This window comes from Talpa occidentalis, unplaced genomic scaffold, assembly GCF_014898055.3.
Source record: "Talpa occidentalis isolate TD23 unplaced genomic scaffold, MPIMG_talOcc4v2.1 talOcc4.8, whole genome shotgun sequence".
Classification (NCBI taxonomy): Eukaryota; Metazoa; Chordata; class Mammalia; order Eulipotyphla; family Talpidae; genus Talpa; species Talpa occidentalis.
The window spans coordinates 75,131,879-75,157,025 of record NW_023605194.1 but is presented as its reverse complement, the minus strand read 5'-3'; the positions used below and the strand labels follow the sequence as shown (position 1 = coordinate 75,157,025).

Here is a 25,147-nt window from a genome sequence, read left to right as displayed (position 1 = left end):
GAGATTTTTCTCTTGAAGATCCTTCTTTCCCCCTTTTTCTGAATCAATATACAGAAAGGAGGATATTTATCTCTATTTGACAAGTGTTTATGGGAGGGATACTTCTATTAGTAAATAATCCTCAAGTTTCTTATTCTTATTCAGTATCAGTCTTTGATTGCAAAGGGTTTAGGATAAGATTCTTTCCCCTCCTGTAAGTGGGAAGATGAGCACCCAAAGAGCAATCAAATGTGAGTCCCCCTGCCTGCTGTACTGCTTTATTGTACACGGTTAGAAATGCCTCCCTGGTGGTGCAAGGGGTTAAGACGGAACCAGTGAAGCAATCCGCAGCCACTGCAGCACAAGTTCGATCCCCCATCAGGGAGAAACCCACATGGTGAGGTAGACCTCTCCTGACTCGCCCGCTGCTCCCCTCGGCGGTGTATTTCGGTCAGTCTGCTTGTTCTTCTCCCCACTCTGTCTCTGGTAAATCCTCCCACCCCCCATGCCTCTGGCCTGTACCCCAGTTCTTGTATGCATAAATAAATAAATCTTTAAAAAAAAAAAGAAAGAAATGAGACAGTGAGTCGTCAGGTAGATAGTTGTACCCAGCCTGTCTCAGAATTACTCACTGTTTTATGTCAGGAAATTGTGGATGACTTTTTCAATCCTGCCTGACACCCTTTAAATATAGTTCTTAACCTGTACTTAAAAATGAATAAAAAAATTCAGCTCCATGCTCACCTGGCTCAGCCAAGTGCCCAGTGAGCCTGAGTAAAATGGAATTTGACCTTATCAAAGTGGAGAGAAGAGATGAACCTGTGTTCTTGTGTTGCCTGCTTTCATCCTCTCTGGAACAGGTTCTTGTTTGGCTTCATTAGCCAGGGAGCCCGTAGTTGAGTAGCATGAGATGGAGCCAAGACCTTGTCCTTTAGATGCCTTCAGCCTCGTGAGGTATATTATTTCTGAGCCTTCCTTGGAGGTCATGTCATATTTCTTGCCACCTCTAAGAAGTTCTGATCCTTAGCCAATGCTGTAAAGTGACTTGGAGTCCAGATTATTTAGGGGATTTCAAAAAAATGGGGGGGGGGACTTTTTTCTAGATCTCAGTCTATTGCCTATGTCTAATTTTCTTTGCCATCTGGGCGAGCTGCCCTACATTCTCTCTCTAGTTCTCTAGCTCGGTTTCCTATCACACGGATTTTGAGTTTAATGGTTAGTTCTGCCATTTATTAGTTTAACAGCACTAAACTAATTTCTCAGCATTCCTGAGTCTGTTACTTCTTTGAAAATTATTTAAATACCTAGCCCTAGAGTTGTTGGGATGAATTAATATAATGTATGTTGATAGTTCAAGTTTGTAGTGGGCCTTCAATAAATTCATTGTCTCAGAATAAAGCACAGCCCAGGTGTCTGAAGATACTTGTTGGCAGCTAAGTGCCATGGAGCGCCAGGTATTGCTGTATCTGGAGAAGGAGGTGCAGGTGGAACCGCAACCCCTATTTTCTTCCATTCACGTTGATATCAAAAAAGAGTCCTGGTGAAGGTGGCGGTGCCCATTTGTGCTCAGTGGCTCAGTCTTTGCCTTTTGGCCAATATCTGATGACAGTCCTCAGGCACTGCCTCCTCTGTGTCTGCTTGATTTCTTTATCCTGCCACTTGTGTAGCAGTATTGACCTTAAAGAGAGTCCCTTCTTATTATTTTTCACTGAAATAATGCACTAATTGAAAAACACCTGCTGGAATCTAAACAGAATCTTTCAACTTCCCTTTCTATGCTGTGCTCAGTCTCTTCGATCAGTTTTTTCTCTCACAATGTGAATCAGGAGTCGGCGTAAGCTGGTACCTGGGAAGCACCTGGTAAGAGGACGCAGACTTCCCTCCTAGTTTTCCAAGTCCTTCCTTGTATCTGTTACTATTTACTTTCAGATTCCCGGGCACTCCCCTTCCCAGAGGCCAAAAGATATTCTACTTTAACTTCAACATCAGACACCACATATTACAGACATATGACTTTCTTCCCCATGCTGGTGTCAGACCTGTCATTGAAAGCCATCTCTCCTGATGGCCGCAGCAGACCCTGACCCCTTGACCCCTCCCAGACTATTGTCTCTTTCCCAAGACCATCCCCATCCCCAGCCAATCTCTATTCCCCAAAGAGCAGAGTCTTTTGAATTACATTGGTTAAAAGATACCCTTTTATCCTGCAAGTAGTCCTCCTTGGTATCTCCTGGCTTTTCCAGAAAGAGAATCACCTGTGGCTTAAAGGGAAGAAAACAGAGGCATTTTCTTAGTCTCAGTCTCCCTTTGTATGCAGGAAGAAGAGACAGGCCTAGATGAGAAATTCTTTGGTCTAGAACTTTCCTGCATTGGACCTCAGTCTTTGCCTTTTGGCTAAGCTACCCCTTTTAGGAGGAAGAATGATGTGTTCTGAGCAGGACCTAAGCCAACAGTTGGGGGAAGGTCCAGGACCAAACCAGAAAGGGCAGAGAAGGGAAACCTTGACCAAACAATTAATCATTAACTGCGGATTTTCTTTCAGAAGGCTACGACTATTTCTGTCGAATTTGAAGCTAGAGGAATGTTGATGGGAATTTCTGTCATGTTCCCTCTGCCCCCTGCCACTGCTTTTCTCCTCCGCAGAGTTGAGGGTGGGATCAGAGATTTCCCACTTCCTTTTCAACACCACTCAACAGATATTTACTGTCCACATGGGAACATAATGACCATCACCAGGCATGGTCCCTCCTTCCATAGAACTTATAGCCTGCAGGATGCACAGAAGGTCAGGCCATTTCAGAACCAGGTCAGGCAATAGGATGGGGACTTAAGCTGAAGGGATTGGGTGGGAGGGGACGGGGCCTTGGAAGTTGGAAACAGGACCCCTGTATCATTTGATTGCCCACAGAAGGTCTCGTCTGGCCTTGCTCTGTGGTTACCGCCACCACTCACTGAATGCTCTTGGCTCAAGACGCTCGTGTCTCTGCTTCCACAATGACTGAGCAGCTACTAGATTTAGAGAACTGAAATTCTTTGGGGAGTAAATGGCAGGTTTGTTAACTGCACAATCTAGGTTAACATCCCTGCCACGTTAAGATGTCTCTAGTTTAATTGCTCCTATTACCAGGTCTATTGAGGTCAGTGGCATGTTCTCCCGAGAATTGTCCATTTCTCTCCTACCTGGGACATACTAGGGTTGGGCTCTTTCTCAGTGTGACAGGTTGAAATTTCTAGTAGCATTGTCAATATGGCAAAAAACTGAGCATGGAACCCCAACACCACAACACAACTGTATTTCCATAATAAGTGACTGGATGAAGTAATATAGAAAGTTCTAGTATAATCTACCCTCCATACCCACAGATTCCATATTCACACATTAAAACCACTGCCAATGTAAAATACGGACTATGTAGGACTTCAATGTTTGCATCTGTACTGTGTACAGAATTTTTTCATGTCACTGTTCCCCAAGCAATATAATATAACAACCATTTATATATGTAAATGCAATTTACATCGCATTCATGTGGCATTGGGCAGCACAAGTAATCGAGAGATGGTTTAGAGTCCATGGGAGAACTTGCATAGGTCATTTACAAATATTGTGCCCTTTTGTACAAGGGACTTGAGCATCCACAGATTTTGCGAGGGGTCCTCTGGAAGTAATCCCCTGTGGGTACCAACGGGTGACTATATTCTTCCCATACTCCAACAGATGGAGGCAGGCCCCCCCTTTTAGAGACCACTGCTTTGGAGAATGTTAGATTTGGGGGATGTGGAGAGCCAGACAAGTGGGTGAGGAATGGAAGGGAGGTGAGGGAAAGATGGACAACTGGCTTCTTTGAGATTTTCCTCCCAATCTGTAGGGTTTATAATCTGCCTTGGAATATCCATTTTTAGGAGCTTTTCAGGACAGAAACACAGCTGAATTACCTCTCTGTCCTCATGCCCTCTCCCCACAGCCACAAGCTTATACTCTTGCCCCAAGTCTATAGAAGATGCCAAATAACAGCTTACCTGGGCATGGCTGCAGAGATGAACAATGCATGGCCACCCCTCTGCCTACCACACTTTGGACAGATAAATAAGCACTTGTTTCAGATACACAGAGAGGGACCTCCTTGGTGGCCTGGGTTTAAGGCTCAGCCCTATCACCTCTATAGCCTGAGTTTGATCCCCAGCCAGGGACCTAACCCACATATGGCACAGCAAACCTCTCTTGTCGCACCCACTGCTTCCCTTAGCAGTGTATTATAGTAATACACTGCCTGTTCTGCTCCCCACTCTGTCTCTGGTGAATCCTCTCACCATCCCCGACACCTCTGCCCTACACCCCAGTTCTTCTATGCAAAAAGAAAAAAAGAAAAAATTAAAAAGAAAAAAGATCTAGTCCCTTGCCCCAGAAAATAGAAATTATTAAAAAAAAAAAAAAAAAAAAAAGTATGAGAGATTTGCTAGCTGTTAGACTACCCTGGAGGGCAGGGAAGAGGTAGAGGTGGGCAGACCAGCTCCAACAGCTACAAACTGTGATGTGAGTAGTTAGGAGATGTCCAGTAGCTTCATGAAAGAAATACTTGATATTTGAATGAGGAGTAGGGCAGGTTTTCATAAAACTTGGGGAAAACAGCATCAACAGCTGGATGGTAGATGATTGAGAAAGTATGAAAGTGCCCTGCTTTTGTCTCTCCTCCCAGGGAATCCTGCATTGCATCCTGGGGGGCCCCTATCTGGTTTGAATTAGGCGCCTGGGCTAACTTAGACCCCTAGGGCCTGTCAGCTGTGGGCCTTCTTTTCCCAGCCCAGCCCTGGGCTCTGCAAATTCTTCTTTCCAGCCTCCCCTTGCGTAGAGCTGGGCTTCTGATTATATGGCAGAATGCTGCTTCACAGGTCATCAGGGGTGGTGAAATGAGGAGTGTGTAGTTGTCTTCCTGAACCTTCCTAGAGATGGAGCCCTCTCTCTTCCACCAGACCTGGAGCCATTTTTCTTGTCTTCCTCTGGCAGTTCAGCAAAGACTTGCAAATTTTGCTTGCTTGTGAACCTTCTTGTTATCTTTTATTGGCCCACCAGCTGGGTGGGAAGAGACAGCGCCTGCCCTCTTTGGCTGAGGCAGAGGTTGCATCTGCCCGTGAAAGTGGAAGTGGGGCTTTCGCTCTTTTTATTTAGCTCAGAGGTGTGAGCCCCAGGGAGTGTGACACTGGCTGGAAGCACATGCACGCAGTACGGGAGAAGGTGGCTGAGCAGAGGGCTGAGGGGCACCCCAATCTGTTTCTTTTCTCTGTGGGAGTGAAGAGCTCAAAAAAATAAAAAAAGGGCAGAGAGTGGAGGGAGGCATCCCCAGAGGAAGCTGCCCACCTGGGCAGGGCATTTGGAGCCAGGACTCGGGAGGAGCTCTGTGCTCAGTTTTTCCCCAGAATGACAGTGCTGTTGGAAATTCCAGCCTGTCACACTGACAAAGGAACCCCCCCAGAAAAGTCTTCGCAAAGTCCGTCCTCCTGTTGCTGTGACCTTGAGGGGATGGCTCATCTCCGGCCAGGCCCAGAAGGGAGTGGAGAGCACATCTCCAAGGCACCCGAGTGTTAGGTGGAGATGCTGAGATGGGGGAGTCGCTTTGCATCCTTGGAGGAGGAGCATTGGGGGAGGCAGGTTCCCATGTGGCTAAGTTCCTATATTGATTACAAGTCCCTCTTCTCCTCAGGCCCCTCTAGGCTGGGGTTTTTTAAGAAGGACTAGAAAGATAACCCGAAGCCTGCATCTCTCATGCACCAAAGGGGACAGCTTCCAAATCAACCTAGAGTAACCTCTCCCTTGTACTTTCTGTGTGGGAGAAGACACTGCTGTCTTGCTGGCAAGGTATTGTAACTCAGACAGCTGGGAAGTCCCTCTTGATGTTTAACCTTGCCCCACCCTTTCAGGAACTGAGCTGTTCTGATAAAGGGTGCCCTTGGGCCACCCCCCTGGGCCTCCCCTACTGGAGCCTGGCCATAGAGCTTCTCCCAGGCCCTAGTATCTACACAGGCATGCGGCCAACACAGAATTTCCATGGCTGCCTGTTCCGCCCACCTGCCTGGCTGGGCAGGGGCCCTGGGGCTCCCCAGTGCGGGGTGGGGGCCCCTGACTTCACAGCTGGACATTCTTCTCTCCCAGATCATGTGGTTAATCTGGTTCTTGGGGCCAGAGGTGCTCCCCCACCTGGGTGGGGCTTTCTACTCATGTTCTCAGGGACAAGGTTTCCTCTCGTTTTCCTGATGTATTTCTAAGGGAAGCCCTTTTCCTGTGTTTCCAGCACTCTCTCCCTGCCAAGTCTTTCTTCCCCTCTCCAGGAAGTTGTATGAGTATTTGTGAAGCAACTGCAGAGATCAGGGACAAAAACCCTCTCCTGGGCTGGACAGCATTTCTGTGATGTTACAGCTGCTAAGATCAGGCCTGGGAGCCTCTCTGGGGCAGGAAGAATCGGAATCAAAAGCCCCAAATGGGGGTTGGCCGAGTGCCAGGCCCCACTTGGCTTGCCTGGCCCTGTCACACGTCAGCGAGGATTCCCAAGGCTGCTGGGGAGCAGCGGCCCCCTCCCTGCAGATGCATGCTGGGAGCTGGGGCAGCCACTTGGCTTTTTAAGGTAGTTATTGTGAGAGCTCAGGGGGCCTTAAGGTGGAGCGGGTAGACATAGAAATTGGCCCAAAGGAAATCAGCATGTGACTTTGAGGGCATTTAAGAAGAGCAAGATCTGACCATTTTTGTTTTCCATAACATGTCTTGTTTCATTTGCCTGGGTCCAAAAAAGTCCGTAAAGAGCTTTTAATGAGCATAAAATTCACAGATGGGGCCATGGCAGGCCAGATGTCACCACCCCTGAGGACAGAGGAGAGGCAGTTCTTGTTCCTCCCAGTTGGGAATACTGGGGTTGGCCCTAATTTGCTCAGAGGTTCAGAGGAAAGCATCAGGGGGGCCTGCCCTGAGGTGAGGAGAGTCCGGTGGGGCCACTACCCACCCTGGTCTGCCTGGGACTGAGGGACATTCCTGGAGACCTGAGCTTCAGTTGAAAACCTGGAAAGTCCCAGGCAACCCGGGACCAGTCAGTCACCCCAGAATAAAGTTCCCACGCCCCAGCCCCCTCACGCGCTGGCCTCCAGCTGCCTGCCACTACCCCAGGCCTCAGGCTGCGGACCTGTGAAGTGTGGGTGACAGCAGCTGCCATGCAGGGTTCTGCAGTGTTGGAACGAGAGGCACGCTTGTGCCGGGTGAGGCTTCTGGCTTGACCACTCACTTAAATGTTACGACCTCACTTCTTACTTATTCATTCAGTTCATTCAGCAAATCTGTCCGCATGCTGTGTGCCAGGAACTGCTGTGGACCCAGGGCACCTGGACAGACATCTGCCCCTCGGTGAGGAGGGACAAACTTGAGAGAGGAACACACCACATGTCGGGGCAAGACCTGTGCCACAACAAGCAGGGTGAGGGGGTTTGAGAGAAGCTGAGACAGCAAATACAATGGTCAGGGAGGACGACCCTCACTAAGAGAGCTATGCTCATACCGAGACCTGGAGGAGGGAGAGGACGCACCCCACCAGGGAAGAGGAATCTGAGCAAAGGGAACAGCCTGTGTCGAAGCCCGAAATTGGGGCTAGTGCACCCAGAGAATAGTGGGGAGCTGGCTTGGCAGATCTCAATGAAGAGGGGAAAATAGTAGGAACAGAGTGGGGGTTGGGGGCACATCAGGGGTCTTGTAGTTTCACTCCAAGTTATAAAGCCACAGAGGATTCGGAGTCCATGAGTGACACGGTTTGGGATTGAGAAAGACCTTTCTGCTGCCATATTAAGAAGAGTTATTTCCCCCAAGGAAATAGCTTTTCCGCATCCTCCGCAGGAAGCACTACTGAGTGTCCCTGTCTTCCGATTCCCACTGTCCTCAGCTGCTGGCCCACCCTGCCTGCGGGGACCCCACAGCATGCAGCCTGCAGCTTCAAGTGTCAAGACCAAGGCTAATTTCCCTCTGTGTGTAAACAACTTGATAAGTGCCAACTGGCATTAATTGAAGTTTCAGGATTCTGCTCTTCCCTTAAAGTGTAACCCCTGGTCCCAGCAGAGGGGCCTACATACAAGGCGGGCACTGGGCATCATTCTCTGTTCTCTCTGGGCACACAGCTGTGCATGTGCATGTGTAGACGCTGGTGTCTAGGCGGGCGTGTGTGTTGGGGGGCACACTGGTAATTAGGCCTGTGTACTGTCTAACTTTGTGACTTCACTTTTTTTGTTCTGTTTTTATTCAACCTGAACAGTAGTGTTTCTGTAGTGGTAGTATTCTGTAGTAACAGTACTTAGTCCAATGGTGATTCTCAATGAGCGAGCACTTCTCTGTACACAGTACTTACTAAGTAGCAGTACCTCTCCATGGTGGGTGCACGTGGCTATCTATGTATAGGAGACAGGAAAGGAGGGCATGCTTACGGGGAGCCCTCTTGGGGTCTCAAAGTCTAAGCCTCTGTTCTGTCGCTCTCCTAAAGCCACTGGAATGGTGACAGCCCTGTTGAGTAGCTGGCTTCTAGCAATACCTTGAGCAGAGGCTTATCCTCTCTGTTCTTTGTGTGAGAGCCATTCACAGAAGCTAAGTCTTGCTTCTAGACCATCATCAACATTTACATGTCAGTGTGAGAACAGTGAGCCCCAGGGAACTCCTACATGTTCTTAGAGCTGGAGCCTGCAGCTTGCTCTCTGAGGAGTGGGGACCTCAGGTCTGGGTTAGCTTACCCTGCAGACAGCAGAGAGCTTTGCCCAGCTTTAGGCAGAAAGTTCCATCCCCATTTCTCCTGAGCATGTCTGGGTGGTTGATCACCCCAAATGGATCTCGCATTCCCAGAGAGGGAAGTGAGGGATAGTTGCTCAAAGGGGTCTTAAACCGCCTTCTGTCATTCATCTCTACCCCTTTTTTCTTGCTCATTTAACCCATTCCTCTCTCCTTTTCAGGTCTATCTGGGAATCCTGCAGATCTGGAGAAGCGTAAGCGCATATTTGGGCAAAACTTGATCCCCCCAAAAAAGTCTAAGACGTTCTTAGAGTTGGTGTGGGAAGCCCTTCAAGACGTCACGCTCATCATCCTGGAGATTGCCGCCATCATCTCCCTGGTCCTGTCCTTCTACCGCCCCGCTGGGGAGGAGAATGAACGTGAGTGTCCCGAGCAACTCCGCTCCACTGCTGTCTGTGTTCCTTCCAGCCCCACTGTCCAGGGTGGATTCCTAAGGGAACCCATGTCCTTTATCCAGGGTCTTTGCCCCCCAACCGTATCCTCACTCAGAATGGCACAAATCCTCTCCCCACATTCCCCAGGGTGCCCCCCACCACTTGCCTGGCATTGTGGGGAATAGTGGGAGCCTGGCAGTACTGAGAACTGTAAGTTCTTGACTCAGAACTTGTCCTTAATTCATATTAACTGTTTGGCCATCTACTCTTCTGGGTTGGTGTAAATAGCTTCACAGGTGGTAAAGCAGTGCCATAGCCTGCTGTCCGCTGCCAACTCCAGGGAACAGCTCGTCTCCCCAAGAGTTTTATTTTTTATTATTCTCTTTCCCTGACTTCCATCCCAGAGCTTGCACAAGCACTATCCCTATTTTTAATGTCGACAAAAGCCCCCAGGTAACCCTTTCTCCCCTTCCCCTGGGCTAGAGTGTGGTCTACCCATAAGCAGCCCAGAAGATGAAGGGGAGGCCCAAGCTGGCTGGATCGAGGGGGCAGCCATCCTTTTCTCAGTGATCATCGTGGTGCTAGTGACTGCCTTCAATGATTGGAGCAAGGAGAAGCAATTCCGGGGGCTGCAGAACCGCATTGAAAGGGAACAGAAATTCTCCGTTATCCGAAATGGCCACATCATCCAGCTGCCGGTGGCCGAGATCGTGGTGGGTGACATCGCCCAAGTCAAATACGGTGAGAAGCCCAAGGCTTGAGCTGGCCACCCTCCCCATTTGAGCGGCAGGTCCTTCGCCATCCGGAGGTCAGGGGATCCAATAAGCAAAGCTCCCAACATGTGTTAGTTCCTGGGTTAGCGCCTAAGGCAGTTGTAGGAAGGAAATTCAAAGAAAGAGGTAGCTGAAACTCCCCCCATAGATGTCAGACTTGTACCCTATGTCTTAAAGCTAAAGGTGTATAATACCCAGGCTGCGGGAGAGCAGTTGGGGATTGCTAATAGTTTGAATGTGTAATTCCTGGAAGGAGCATCAGAGGTGACGCTCTTCTGAACTCTAGATGCACTCTGGGCCACTGCCCTACAGGTGGGCCAGGGGGAGCAGCCCTGAGATGGGGCTGGGGGTCCCCACACACCTGCCAGGCTCTTACCCATGCCCCTTCCCTTCTGGCCCTTCTCTTTTATGCACCAGGGGACCTGCTGCCTGCTGACGGGGTCCTAATCCAGGGGAATGACCTCAAGATTGATGAGAGCGCTCTGACTGGGGAGTCGAACCATGTCAAGAAGTCCCTGGAAAGAGACCCCATGTTGCTTTCAGGTATCACCTCTGGGTCTCCTGACTCCTGCCTACCTCCCCCGGACCGCCAGATCATAGGCCCTGCTGTCTTCTGGCCGCCCCACTGTGCTCAAGTAGACCAATAGTGGATTAGTGGGATGAGGACAGGACATCAGGCAACCTCAGAGTTCTCTAAAGCCAGGGCTGTGGGGGCCTGGGAAGGGCTCTGCTGGAGCAGGGGCGGCTGGGAAGGGAGGCTTCCCCTAAAGGAGTTACATACAGTTTTCTCCTTACTCCCAATTTGTTTGGTTCATTTTAAATGGGCCCAGCTCCTGATTATCTGCTGCATATGTCACTATCCCTGAAGGAGGCAGGAAGAAGGGCTGTTTCTCCTACATTTGTGTTTCTCACCAAGTCATGGCCAGGTGTAGAGCAGCAACACTTCCCATCTTCTCCATTCCCATATAGGGACCCATGTCATGGAAGGATCTGGCAGGATGTTGGTAACTGCTGTGGGTATCAACTCCCAGACTGGAATCATCTTTACCCTCTTGGGGGCCAGTGAGGAAGAAGAGGAGGAGAAGAAGAAGAAAGGTAAGAGGCATTAAGAATGAGATTCTGCTCCCGCTCACTCCCATGGACAAACTAGGAAGCAGGGGAGATGCCCCGGTTGGAAGACCTGGTTGGAAGACCTGCCGGATGACGAGCACAGATATCTAAACCCCTTGCCAAGATGAAGATGTCAAGCCTGCCCCCGCCCCCCAGCCTTCTCTGATGAAACCAGGCCCTGGATCTAGGCTCTTAAATCGGGGGACAGCCTCAATCCTGTGTCTGCAGGGATAAGTTTAAAGGGATAAGTTTAAAGCCTGCCCCTGTGAGCAGGCCAGCTCCTCCGACCCCGCCCCTTCCTTCCTCGACACGGGTGGAAACGAGCCATCCAGGCTAAGGGGAAACTGGCCAGTAGAAGAAACAGTATGATCCCTGCTGACGGGTGGGCTGCCCGTGCCAGAGAGCACAGCGAGGAGAATGGGAGCAGAGAGGCTGTGTCTACCCCGCGGGCAGCCCTGTCTTGCCATATTTCTGAAGGAAGGAAAAACAGAAAACAAAAGAGCTACTAAAATCAAATCTACACCTTTCCCTAAGCATTCTTCCCTCCCTTGGCCAAGAGAAGTGACTTCTTCTGCTCAGCTGCAAGAGCTGTTAGGCTGTTCAGCAGACGGCAGTTTCCCAGGAGGAAGCAAAACCTGTGGCCCCAGGAGCTAGACTGTCCTCCTCCGCTGCCTGCAGATTAGTAAGGAGGAGGCACGTCGGTTTGGGGGATGGAAAGGGCTCGCCTTTCAGGGCCTTTGCCGTCAGGCAGACACAGTTCAAACCTCTCACTTCCTGACCCCCTACACCCCACTGCCCCAAGTGATGTAACTCAGGCCAGGAGTGCCCTCCCCAACCAACTGTGCTCCACCACAGAACAGCTCAGGTGTGGGCATGCAGCAACTGCATGGGCGGCCCGCCCACCCCTCAAGGATCCGAGAGCTCAGGATGGGCCTGAGCAGAGCTGTGAGCTTCCTATACGTTCCCTTCCCTGCAACCCGGCCCCTTGCCGTCGCCCTTCTGGGCTCTAAGCAGGACCAATAAATTGGATGTCTGATCTCTTAATAGTCACTTTGGGTCTCCACCCCACTTTTTTCTTTCTTGTTCAAACAGGTAAAAAACAAGGAGTCCCTGAAAATCGCAACAAAGGTAACCTCTCCACCCACTCATTTGCCATCTCTACCTGCCCAAACCAGACCTTTCCAGGCCATCTGCCTTCTCCCTTCTCCTCTCCATAAACCTGTTTTTTGCTGCTATGGCTCAGATGCCTCATCCTGAGGAAGGTGCAGAGATTTGGGGTGGTCGCTGAGTTTCCAATCCCAATCTAAAATGGAACAACAGTGCCCTCTACTGTTGGCTCACGGAACCTTATGTCCGGGTTTCTCTTGGGGAGCCTGTAGGGATTGATCTGCTCTTCCCCGGGTGCTGAACTCTTTGCTTCATTGCCCTAGGCCAGATTTAAACACCAATGGTCATCAGTTTCTGGATTGGAAGACTTCAGGGTCCTTATGGTGGAGGGAGTGGGGCGGGCAGTCCCTGCACCCTCCTCTTGCTGGCTTTCTCATCGGTGTCTTCTTCTGGTCTGGATTCCTTCTCTGCTAGTCTTCTTGGGGGTGCCTAGAGAGAGTCCTTTATCAGTACCTCTCTCCCCACCTCTTTCCTTGTTCTCTCCACAGTCTGTTTTCTTCCTCCTGATCCGATGTGTGTTTCTTTTCTGGTGGCTGTGTTTACATCCCGTCTCTGTCTTGTTTGTGAGTCTGACAGCAGAGACCATCTCGGAAAGGGCTTCCTAAGCCAAGGGGCTAGGTGATGCAGGGGTGAGGCTGGAGGGGTACTGGGAGCCAGGGAGAATTGCTCTTTTGTCGACAGCTCCTAGAGATCGTTTTTCCTTTGTAACCTACTTCATAGTAGTCTTTAGAAATAAAGTCATCATACTGGACAGGCAGAGCTACACAGAAATAATTCTTTAAATTTACATCTCTTTAACTCTTCTTTTAAAGGAAAACTGGATTTATATATCTGTCTTTATCCCTGCTTTCTCTTATTCCAGGAGGCCCCTTATACCAACTTCTCCCTTTTCTCTCCAGAGACTTCACCCCAACTCCCACTCTGTGCTTCCCTCCTTTCTTCAGGCAGGGGGGAAAAGAGATTTCTTTCCCTGATCATTCAACTGATATAAGACAGATCTGAAAAATACCCTGTGCCTGGGGTCTGTGTTCTTCCCTAACATTTCTATCACTAGAGAGAGATGAACCTTTAAACAGAGCAGGCTAGGACCCCTAGACTCTGGAGACATCTGCTGACCTTCCCTTCTGCCCGTCTCTGCAGTCAAGAGTCACTATTTTAAGCACTGGACTCCAGGAAGGATGTCGGGTACAGAGCTCAGGGGCACAACTATTCCTCTTGCTGGAATAAGCCTGGCTTGGGGCTTTGAGGTGGCACCAGGAGGCTGCCAATGAAGAGGAAATCCATACCCTAAACACAAGCCTGCTTATCTCCAGTTGTTAGAACATTGTTTTTAAGGTCCGATAGAGGGTGGAAGGCAAATTCCCCACTGGCAGGGGATGAGGGTGGGTGGGAGCGATGCCAGGGGTCTCAGGTGTCTCCCAGGAAGAAGACAGAAGGGATTCTGGTTTCCACCTGCCTGCCACTCAACCCTACTACCTTGCCCACTCACCTGTCTCCTTTGTGCCCCCTAGCAAAGACTCAGGATGGAGTGGCCCTGGAAATCCAGCCGCTCAACAGCCAGGAGGGAGTTGACAGTGAGGAGAGGGAGAAGAAGACTGTCAAACTGCCCAAGAAGGAGAAGTCGGTGCTGCAGGGCAAGCTGACTCGCCTGGCTGTGCAGATCGGGAAAGCCGGTGAGTAGGGTCTCATTGGAGCCACTCTGGGTCTACGCTGACCCCTCCCCTACCCCACCTGGTCCACAGGAAGGTTCTGCAGCTTCCAAGAGGCTAGAGCTGCCTCGGGAGCTGCGGCCCTATCTCTTCCGCCCTTGGGTCTCTCTCTAGGTTTTTTCAGAAATGTTTACCTGTATGCACAGGCTAAAAGCTCAGCGGTCTCCCTCATACAAACAAGTGGGAAGGGAAGGATTTATATCAGGCGGGGGAGATTTACATTAACAAGAAGGAAGGCTAATAACTGCTGACTTGTCTCAGGTATCAGCTTATCAATTCCTCAAGGGTGGAGAAAGTTGCTGTTGGCTGACGGCAATTCCCTAGCACAGCAGGTGCATCTGGTCAGGCATAGAGCAGTGAATTAAAAATAAAAACAGGAGGAAATAGAAAGATGGTGATTAGAGACGCTCTTTGCAGCAGAGAGGTCACTAAAAGCACTTGTGTTACCGTGAGAGGAAGGGTTCCCCCCATCACCGGCCTGTTATCTACACTCCTACCTCCTTCTCTTGGTAGGGGGGCGGCGGAGAAGGGAGCAGAGGAAGTCCAGTGGACTTATCTGTCAAGGCACAGACGTTCGCTGCTATTTATTGCTTCCGAACACACCCCACCCCGTTTGCCAAGATCATAGTCTAGTCCAGCCTATTTCTGTGTGTACTGTCCACCCAGGAGCTTGGTCAAGTGCAGATTCTGATTCAGGGGGTCCGGGGTGGAGCCTGAGACTGCATTTCTAATGTGCCCCAGGTGACGCCATGCTCTGCCCTGCGGAGGCACGGTGAACAGCTCAGACAGAAGCCGTCCACTCCAGCGGCCACCACCATATGGCTACTTCGATTTAAACAAACTAAAATGAAATAAAGTCAGACACTCAGCTCCTCCGTCACCTTAGCAGCATCAACTGATTGTTCAGTTGATGAAGAATCACAGGTGGCTAGTGGCTATTACATTGGACAGCACAAAGTTTGAGAACACTTTAAGCATTACAGAAAGTTCTAGCATTGGTGTAGCCAATTCATTCAGTTCTAGTTTTGACTACCATGAAATTTACTCAGCTAATTTTGACTACCATGAAATCCCTTGCATATAAACTATACATGGATGAGATGAGTTGCAGTTATTGAGCTCAAGTTATTGAGCTGGACACAAGGCTTAAAGCATTAAACAGACACCACTTAGCCCCTCCTATTCTCCTAATCCTTGCCTTATTCTTCTTAGGGATTATGAACCAGACATCAAGTTTCCTCTCTTATTTTATTTTGCATATCAAGCCAGTCCAGGACTAGATGAGGCAAGCGAGGTGCTTGCACCACCCTGGAGCCTCCTGAGATGGTGTGCCCCAGGTGGCCTGCTTGCCCCACCTTAGCTCTCGCCCCAAAGAAGCAAAGTACAGAAGACTGACCTTTCCTTGCTATGGTCACCTCTGACCATGCTCTGATCCCCTTGAATCATCAGGAAAGCAAAACCAGACTGTGGTTTGAAGCAGACTTGTCCCAGGTACTTTGGGTACCTGGCCCCAAAGCCCTCCGAGTGGCCTGGCAGCATTCAGGCCAGCTGGGGCCCCAGGGCTGGTTGTTTTCTCACCCTGAGCAAATGCTTCCTTGTATTCAACATGTGGGGTGACCAGCTGTCCCAGCTTACTTAGGACTTTCCTGATTTTAATGCTGAAGGCCACATCGGCAAACTGCTCAGCCACAGTCAGCTGAGGATGGCTGGTTAGATGGGTTAGTATATGTGAAGTCCTTGCCAGACCCCTAGTGAGACCTATGTAAATATCTCCCTTATGGTCATCTTCTGTCTGTGCAATGTTGGGATCAAGTCTGGGAAGTGCTTTTCGAAGGTGATGTGCTAGCACCATGGAGGCATTGCTGTAAGCTGCTTGTGAAGTGCCTGACTTTCGCAGGCTGTAAGGGAGACGTCCAAGCCAATAAGCTACCAGGAGGTAGGAGAAAGTCATTACATTGTAAATTGCAGGGGGAGGGTAGGTCTGGAACAGAATCATAGAATGCTGCTTTTGGAAAACTAGACCAACTCCCTTATTAGGAATGAGGAAGTAGGCCCAGAGGAAGTCAACAACTGATCTAAAGCTATGGTCAAGTACAGTGCAGTGCTGAGACTAGAATCTGTGTCTTTAGAATGGAAAATCAGCATCTGCTGATTTCAAGTTTTTCATCTGATTTTCAGCAGATGCTGATTTTCCTTACCCTATAATATACAACCAAAAGAGAATGGATAGGGGATCTTAGTATGACTTCCTGGACATAATGGTTTTAAAAATTGGTTGCAAAAGGGCCTCCCTGGTGGCACAGGGGTTAAAGACAGCACTATCAAGCCATCACCAGCCACTGCAGCACGAGTTCAATCCCTGGCCAGGGAGGTGACCCACATGGCGCAGCAGACCTCTCCTGTCTCGCCTACTGCTCCCCTCAGCAGTGTATTTCAGTAGATTGGCCTGTTCTGCTCCCTACTCTGTCTCTAGTGGATCCTCTCACCCCTCGCACCTCTGGCCTGTACCCCAGTTCTTGTATGCATAAATAAATAAATCTTTAAAAAAAAAATAAAAATAAAAATCAATTGCAAAAGTCACAGCTTAGGTTATCTAGCCAATCTGTCTCTGGCTAGGGCTCTTGGAGCATCCGGGAGCCTGGGTTGAGGTTACCTGTTTCCCTGACAGGTCTGATCATGTCCACCTTCACGGTTATCATCCTGATTCTGTATTTTGTGATCGACAACTTCGTGATCCAGCGCAGGTCCTGGCTTCCCGAGTGCACGCCCATCTACATCCAGTACTTCGTCAAGTTCTTCATCATTGGCATCACTGTGCTGGTGGTGGCTGTGCCAGAGGGTCTGCCCCTGGCCGTCACCATCTCACTGGCTTACTCCGTGAAGGTGAGGCGGGGGGCACGCTGCCTCCTCCTTTTAGGGCAAGTCAGGAAGGAGGGGGCCCGTGGCCTTTGGCAAAAGGTTAGGCTAGTCTAGCCTCTCACCTCCGGTGTGCCTCCCAGGGGCGGAAGTCCCTGGCTCGTTGGAAGGACTCTCTTAATTAAATAACCCAGTGGAGCCTTAAGGGGTTCACAAAAATAGTCTCCTTGTGTTTTTGTGTGGGACAAGAAAATGAACTGTGGAGAGATATTGGCTAAGAAATGGTCTGGGGGGGCCTCACTAGTGGTGCAGGGGATTAAGTCTCAGCACAATGAAGCTATCACCAGCCACTGCAGCACGAGTTCAATCCCCAGCCAGGAAGCTGACCCACATGGCGCAGCAGACCTCTCCTGTCTCACCTGCTGTTCCCCTCAGCAGTGTATTTCAGTCGATCTGCCAGTTCTGTTCCCCACTCTGCCTCTGGTGAATCCTCTCACCCTCCCACACCTCTGACCTATACCCCAGTTCTTGTATGCATAAATAAATCTTAAAAAAACAAAAAAAGAAATGGTCTTTGGTCTATATCTAAAAGAGCTAACTTGTTCCCTCCAAATCTTTTCTCCTTTGCAGAAAATGATGAAAGACAATAACCTGGTCCGGCACTTGGATGCCTGTGAGACCATGGGCAACGCCACGGCCATTTGCTCGGACAAGACAGGCACGCTGACTATGAACCGCATGACTGTGGTACAGGTCTATGTTGGAGAAACCCACTACCCAAAGGTCCCAAGCCCTGATGCCCTCCCGCCCAAGATCCTGGACCTTATTGTCAATGGAATTGCCATCAACAGCGCCTACACCTCCAAGATCCTGGTGAGCTCCTCTGCCTGCACACTTAGAGCCGATAGTTGGGAGGGAACGTTCATTTTCTGTGGGACAGTTAATTCTCTCTGGCTTATTCTACCCGAATTGCCATCTCATATCCTACTTCTACTCTCTGTGAACATTTTGGAGTGCTACTAGGGAATAATCCATGGAGAAAGTAGGTGAGGGCAGGTCAGAGCCTGTGGCTGCGAAACACCCTTCCATCAACATGTAAGGCAATAGCTCCAGGCCCAAGAGACCTCATACCAGCAACAGATTTGGCCGGAGGATAAATAATTCACTCTCCAGAAACCGAGCTAGGTGTTAGAATAAGGCCCCGACAGGGTGAGAGACCAGCACCACCCTCAGGGCAAATTGGAAAAATCCCTACACCCTTGGGTGGCTCAGGGACCCTATTACCGCGACCCTCTGCCTGGCCTGGAGGAGACAAACCCCGCCTCCAGCTTGGGTGCTAATGGGAGAGTTCTGCCTGGGGCTCCTTCCTTCTGGTTCTCGCAGGCCTCTTACCCTGCCATCTCACGCGTGCCTTTTTCTCGCAGCCTCCGGAGAAGGAGGGAGGGCTGCCGCGGCAGGTGGGCAACAAGACCGAGTGCGCCCTGCTGGGCCTGGTCTCCGACCTGAATCAGGATTACCATGCCGTGCGCCAGGAGGTGCCCGAGGAGAAGCTCTACAAGGTGTACACCTTCAACTCGGTGCGCAAGTCCATGAGCACCGTGGTCCAGAAGCCGGGCGGCGGCTTCCGCATGTACAGCAAGGGCGCCTCGGAGATCATCCTGCGCAAGTGAGCGCCCGTCCTGCTCCCGCCTCTCAAGGCCCCCTCGGGAAGGCCTGGGTGGTGCGTCTCCATGCGTGCTCCATGCCACACTGGGCCCAGCCAGACAAGGAGCAAATCCTCCTCCCTGTAGTGGCACAATCACTACTACCTGAGCGTGGGCTAGGCCCTTCTTTAAGTACCTTAGGGGGCTCATTTGATTCAATCCTCACACGTCAGTGATGTGGATACTATTATGGTGCCTGTTTTACAGATGACAAAGTTAAGTAACTTCTTTCCAAGGAAATTAAGTGGCTTCTCACGGTGACCCAGTTACCACGTTACTGCCTGGATGTGGGCGGAGGCACTCCAAGCTTCATTTCCTGCCTGAAAACAGAGTAGTAGCCACTCGCCACACAGGGCTTCCGCGATTAAATGATTCACTATATGTGAAATGCCTTGCACAGCGCTAGCACTAGAAATGTTTGTTTCGTGTTCCCTGTTCCTTCCCATTCTCAATTCTGAATTTAGGGAAATTACAAAACTTGATCAAAGCAGCTGGATTGCTCCTAAGTCACTGATAGTTGACCCTGCATGGGAAGAGGGCCAATTGCTGAGCTCACCGTTGCCCCAGTTGGAGTCTAGGGCCTTCTTTCCCTCAACACATTCTTGTTAAGCATAGCCTGGGCCCTAAGAAGAGGTGATTCAACGAGACCCGTGGCATTGCGTTCACATCTGAGTAGGTCCAGATGACCCGGGAGAAGCATGTACTCTGCCAAGCTAGGCAAAGGGGGGCTCCTTGGGGTGACAGATGGAGATTTCTGGCCATGGACCAGTGTCTTTAGGAATAATGCAGACTTGCCAGCGTGTCCATAAATGATTCTAGAACATTAGACGGATGCTGCTGGCTGACTGTGTACCTCCCCAGGTGTAATCGAATCCTGGACAAGAAAGGGGATATCGTGCCGTTCAAGAATAAGGACCGAGATGAGATGATTCACACTGTCATCGAGCCCATGGCCTGTGAGGGCCTCCGGACCATCTGCATAGCCTATAGGGACTTCAACAACGGGGAGCCCTTGTGGGACAATGAGAGTGAGATCCTTACTGAGCTGACCTGCATCGCCGTGCTGGGCATTGAGGACCCTGTGCGCCCGGAGGTGAGATGTTGGCTTGGAAAAAGGGCAAGAGAACATGAATGGGAGTCTTCTCACAACCCCTGGTCCAGTGTAGGCCCAGAGTGAACTATTGGGAAGCCCCAGGAGTTCCATGAACTGGGGTGCTACTTCTGCTTCTTTTTTTTTTTTTTTAAAGATTTATTTATTTATTCATACAAGCGCCGGGCACAGTCAGAAGCATGGGAGGGTGAGAGAATTCACCAGAGCCAGAGCGGGGAACAGAACAGGCAGGCCGACGAAATACACTGCTGAGGGGAGCAGCAGGCACGGCAGGAGAGGTCTGTCGCGCCATGTGGGACCCTTGCCGGCGGGTGGGGATCGAACCGGCGCTGCAGAGGCTGTGGGCAGCTTCGCAACCCAGCACTCAACCGCTGCGCCACCAGGGGAGGCCCTATTTCTGTTTCTTGTTGTGACCCCAGGCACCTAACTTCTTCTCACTTAGAGGAACAGATGTTTTCTGCCTCTTGCTTTGCAAACTGATAGAAGGTGGCTAAAGTTAATGCTGCAGAGGGATGAGACACAGAAGCTTTGTTGGGCTTATTATTGGATACTTAGGAGTAGTCAGGAACTAGCTGGGACACCAGCTTTGAGTTTCCATCAACCCACTCTTGTTGAGTGCCTCCAGAAGAGCTCTCGACACTGGGCCGTTGGAAAAGTCTCCCCTTCTAAGAAGTCCAAGTAGAGGGCAGTTGTCAAGGCCCAGAGGCGTAACAGGGGTTCATGCCTCTGGGAAACTACACAGAATAGATGTGGCTGGAGAACAGGTCAGAGCAGTGGAGATGCTAGAAACTTCTGCCAGAAAGGAAGGGGGTGGCCAGATCTCAGAAGGGAGCCTGCTTAGGAGTCTGGGTCCTCGTGAAGAGTGAGCTTTTACACCTAGTTCCTGAAACAGGCTCCCCTTCAATTCCTGGTACAGTAATGGTCACTCAAACGTAAGTGTTGCGGGTAGGACAGAGAGAGGTGGCGCCTGCGGCCCTGCTTCTCAGTGGCCTCTCCCCCACCCACAGTGATGGCACTGCTGACCAGGAGTGGCTCACCAGGCCTCGCCGCCCATCTCCCCCTTTCTTCCAACTCACTCTCCACAGGTGCCGGAAGCTATTGCCAAATGTAAGCGAGCTGGCATCACTGTCAGGATGGTGACAGGCGACAACATCAACACCGCCCGGGCCATCGCCACCAAGTGTGGCATCCTGACCCCAGGGGAAGACTTCCTGTGCTTGGAGGGCAAAGAATTCAACCGGCTCATCCGCAACGAGAAGGGCGAGGTGGGTCCGGGCAGCGGGAGGACCCAGGACCTTGTCCAAAGGAAGGGGAAGGGCTGGCTCCAAGGCTTGGTGCAGGGGGAGGGGGTTGGAATTTTGCAGGTGGTTTGAAACTAACATCTCTTCATAGTAAAATGCTCCTTCTACCAAAGCTGCTCAGAGGATAAAATTGGGAGTTTCTCCTTTCTCATCTTCATTCACAAGTTTTTGAGACAGCGACTCTCACTTTTCACGTCTGTCCGTTTTTTTCAATCACAGGATGATTTTGTTTTGCTTTCCCTCCACTGCACCCCTCCACCGCGCCCCTCCACGTCACCGCCCTGTGACTAGTGTGGCGCAGTGTGTGAGAGTACAAGATCTGGGTGTGTAGCAACCAGTGCCTACTGGTCTGTGCAGAGATCACACCTGAGCCCTCAGAAGCACCGCTGTGGCCGCCATGCCAACAGCTGGCCCTGGCCCACCCCCGTCAAGGGTCTAGGAGACAGAGGGGACTCGGGGTCGGGGGTGGGTTGGGAGGGAAAGGAAGACACACAGGGCCTGAGTGGGCACCCTTGAAGCATCCACTCGGGAGACCAAGCCAGACCAGGTCTCTGGACCTGCCACATCTCCACCAGGGGCCAATATAACACTCCCCCTGGCCCTGGCTTGCCAGAACCCCCAGAAGCTCAGAGTGTGTGGGGAAGAAAGATTTTCCTGGCTGGCCATTCTGAGCTTGACTGACCCAGGTGTGGTCTGGTGTTGGCAGGTAGAGCAAGAAAAGCTGGACAAGGTCTGGCCGAAGCTTCGCGTCCTGGCAAGATCCTCGCCCACTGACAAGCACACACTGGTGAAAGGTGAGACTGGCGTCTGGGCAGGGCAGTGTGGAGGTGGAGGCAGGCGGAGTGAGCACAGATAAGACCCCAAAGCCAAAGCAACCTCCTGACCTACGTAGGGAGGTCCCAGGAGAGCTGCCAGCTCTGGGGCAGAACACGAAGATCAGCTGACAGCTGCGCCCCGGCATGCAGAGAGCATACAGTAAAGCACAGTTTCCAAAACGAGACCCCTGTTGTTTGCCAATGGTACGGTGAAGTGGGCAGAGCTGATTAACTTGTTCCCATGTTGCAAATGAGGAAGCTGAGGCAATCAAGGAAGAAGCATGCCCAAATTGCCCAGCTGATGGAAGAAAGGGGTACAGTTGACCCCCAAGTCACTAACTTCAAATCATCAGGTGTTTTGTCCACCACATAGTAGCTGCTTAAAGCACAGACAGGATATCAGAGGACAGACTTCATCAACCCACAGTGCCCCCATGCAGCAATTAGTGCCCGTGGAGATGCTGTCGAACCTCCTGCAGAGGAAAAAGAAGGAAGAAGAAAGTGCAAAGGGAGGTGGTGACAGGGGCCAGGGAGGACGAGCCAAAAAGCACCTCTGATGGGAACAGTGGGCCAGAGGGCCTCAGAGGACTCCACGTGGACTCACAGTAGCGTTTGTCTCCTGCAGGCATCATTGACAGCACCGTTGGAGAGCAGCGGCAGGTGGTGGCTGTCACTGGTGATGGCACAAATGATGGGCCAGCGCTGAAGAAAGCAGACGTTGGTTTTGCCATGGTAAGCATCTGGGCACAGCTGCGTCGGGAAGCCAGGCTAGGTCTCTGGACCTGCTGCTTCACGCACCTTCACGGCCCATGTTATGCTCTTTCCTCTAGCTTCATCTTTCCTACCAACCTGGTCAATAATATGTGTAACGGGGGAACCATCAAGAACAAACACTAAATGACACAGGCAGGGAAACCGTGAATATCACTGCTCAGCACAGCAAGACCCACTTGAACTTGCCCATGAACAAAATGCTTTTGTCAACCCAGGCACAAGTGGAGAAAACTTGCCAGGTGTGAATGTGTATTCTGACCCACCGCCTCAGTCAGTACCCTGCTTTTCGCTTGTGACATCAGAAGCAGAAAGATCCCCTGGAAAGTTCATTTTAAGTCACATATTCCAAGGCCCCATAATTGGGCATCTCAGTTCAGTAGTATCTGGGGTGGGTCCACGAATGGGGGAGTTTGCTTCAGGGGTACTTTATTCATTCTGATATTCAGGAACAATTAGAAGCCCCCAGATTGCTAAGTCCATCCTCACACTCAATTAACTTATGATTGTAAGTCTCCCATATATACTGAACTGTTGGTGATTTTTTTTTTTTTTTAAATTTATACAAGCACTGGGTACAATCAGAAGCGCAGGAGGGTGAGAGAATTCATCAGAGCCAGAGCGGGGAGCAGAACAGGCAGACTGACGAAATACACTGCTGAGGGGAGCAGCAGACACAGCAGGAGAGGTCTGCATGCCATGCGGTACCTCGCCAGCGGCCCGGGATTGAACCGGCACTGGAGGCTTGCGGGCAGCCCTGCAGCCCAGCGCTCAACCGCTGCGCCACCAGGGGAAGCCCTGTTAGTGATTTCTAAGCAGTGAAAAGAGAGTCAAGAAGTAATCTGTCTTTAGGGCACTATCTTGAACAAAAATAGCAAAATTTATTCTAGGAAACTTCAAGACTATGCAAAAATAAGGAAAATAGTAGAATGAATCCCATGTACTTGTCACCCAGAATCAATAATTATCAGCAGCTGGCCATCTTCTTTTCACTGACTACTTTACCCCCCTTCCCCAATCTCTAGCTGAGATCTCTAGTTTTTCTCAATCAAATCCAAGACATTGTGTCATTTCATCCACTTTGATACATGTCTCTATAAGATGATATCAAAATATACCTAAAAGAATTATACTATATAATACCATTATCGTAATTAAATTGATTCCTTCTTACCATCAAATATTTTGTCAGTGTTCACATTTCCTCATAAATTTCTTCTTAAATGTTATTTTTATAGTTTATTCATCTGAATCTGGACCCAAGTAAGTTCCATAATTGCAATTATTTGCTGTGTCTCTTACGTCTCTTAAATATAGCCATAGTCCTCGAAGTATGCTCTTCTTCCAGAACTATAACAGCAGTTCCTGGAAACCTAGAGAAATACAAATGCTGGAGGAGGGGGCATCCCTGATCTACTGAATCAGAAACCCTGGAGTTGAGGCCCAGAGAATTGTTTACTAAGCCCCCTCCATGATTCTGACACACCCTAAAGTTTGAGAACTATTTTCTATGGGGTCCCTGCAAGAGTGCCCCCGGACCGCCCTTACATTTGTGGATTCACTAAGAGTCTTGGGGCTCAGCATATAGTTGTGCCATGGCTAGACCCATTGCAGTGATGCAGCTGGAGAAAGCTCCGACAGAGTCTAAAGGGATCCACAGATGCTCTGCACTCTCTCCAGCCCATGGGGTGGGGGAGGGGTGTCACACTGAGCTCATTCTCCCCCAGCAGTGAAAATGCAACAGGTTGTGATGTTTCTGCCCAGGGAGCTCATCAGAGACTTGGCACCCATGGTTTTTATTGAGGTTGGTAATGCAGGCAACTTCGTGTGGCATGTGCTGTGATCCCAGACTCCCAGAGAAAAAGGGGTTTAGTAGGAACCACTAACTAGCCAACCAGCCAACTAACCAACTAGCCACAGTGAACTCCTAACTATCACTTAATTGTTTGGTTTTTTTAAAAGATTTATTTATTTATGCATACAAGAGCTGGGGTACAGGCCAGAGGTGTGGAGGGTCAGAGGATTCGCCAGAGACAGAGTGGGAAACAGAACAAGCAGATTGACCTAAGTACACTGCTGGAGGGAGCAGTGGGCGAGTCAGGAGAGGTCTGCTGCGCCATGTGGGTTGCTCCCTGGCCAGCCGGGGGATCGAACTCGTCCTGCAGAGGCTGTGGAAGCTTCATAGGTTGCGTCTTAACCCCTTGCTCCTCCAGGGAGGCCCCTGTCACTTAATTGTTGACTGGAAACATCTGAGAGCCAAGTTCCCAGATGCCAGCTGAGGCCTTTCTGATTGCAAACGGCCTTTTTGGTTAACTCTTCCACCTTTCCCCCAGCTATTTAGTTTTGAAAGGAGCAGGTTTTTTGTCTTCATAGATGACCCCAAATCATGGACTCTGTGTATTGTAGCCCCATAGTGTCCTGAATGGGCTCTTTTGTCCCTTGTGTTGCCTATGAACTGGTAGTTTTAGAAGCAGTCTGATTCCAGATCCCTTCTTTCATTAGGGACTGCAAAATGATGATGTTCTGATTTTCCTTATTTATTACATTTGAACCTTCCGTAAAAAGAAACTACCCTCGTCAACTCCTTGGTTACGCACAGGTTGCATTCCCACAGGAAAGGAGGATCCCATGCTTGATTCTTTTCCTTTATTTTCTACTTTTCAAAATAATGAGCA

The 25,147-nt window shown here is 50.2% G+C and overlaps 1 protein-coding gene across 3 annotated transcripts in view; it reads left to right on the top strand.

Annotated features, from left to right (window-relative positions):
• Positions 1-25,147, top strand: part of ATP2B4 (ATPase plasma membrane Ca2+ transporting 4) — a 92,777-nt gene that overhangs the window by 48,203 nt on the left and 19,427 nt on the right. For 2 of the 3 annotated variants that reach the window (XM_037497261.2, XM_037497258.2), the window contains exons 3-15: positions 8,944-9,141; positions 9,640-9,897; positions 10,347-10,472; positions 10,899-11,024; positions 12,132-12,167; positions 13,718-13,879; positions 16,584-16,798; positions 17,402-17,644; positions 18,196-18,437; positions 19,336-19,567; positions 20,671-20,850; positions 21,593-21,680; positions 22,327-22,433. In XM_037497261.2, the coding sequence (XP_037353158.1) occupies positions 8,944-9,141; positions 9,640-9,897; positions 10,347-10,472; positions 10,899-11,024; positions 12,132-12,167; positions 13,718-13,879; positions 16,584-16,798; positions 17,402-17,644; positions 18,196-18,437; positions 19,336-19,567; positions 20,671-20,850; positions 21,593-21,680; positions 22,327-22,433 (2,213 nt within the window). The remainder of the gene's footprint in view (positions 1-8,943; positions 9,142-9,639; positions 9,898-10,346; positions 10,473-10,898; positions 11,025-12,131; positions 12,168-13,717; positions 13,880-16,583; positions 16,799-17,401; positions 17,645-18,195; positions 18,438-19,335; positions 19,568-20,670; positions 20,851-21,592; positions 21,681-22,326; positions 22,434-25,147) is intronic. The other variant, XM_037497260.2, reaches the window with a different exon arrangement.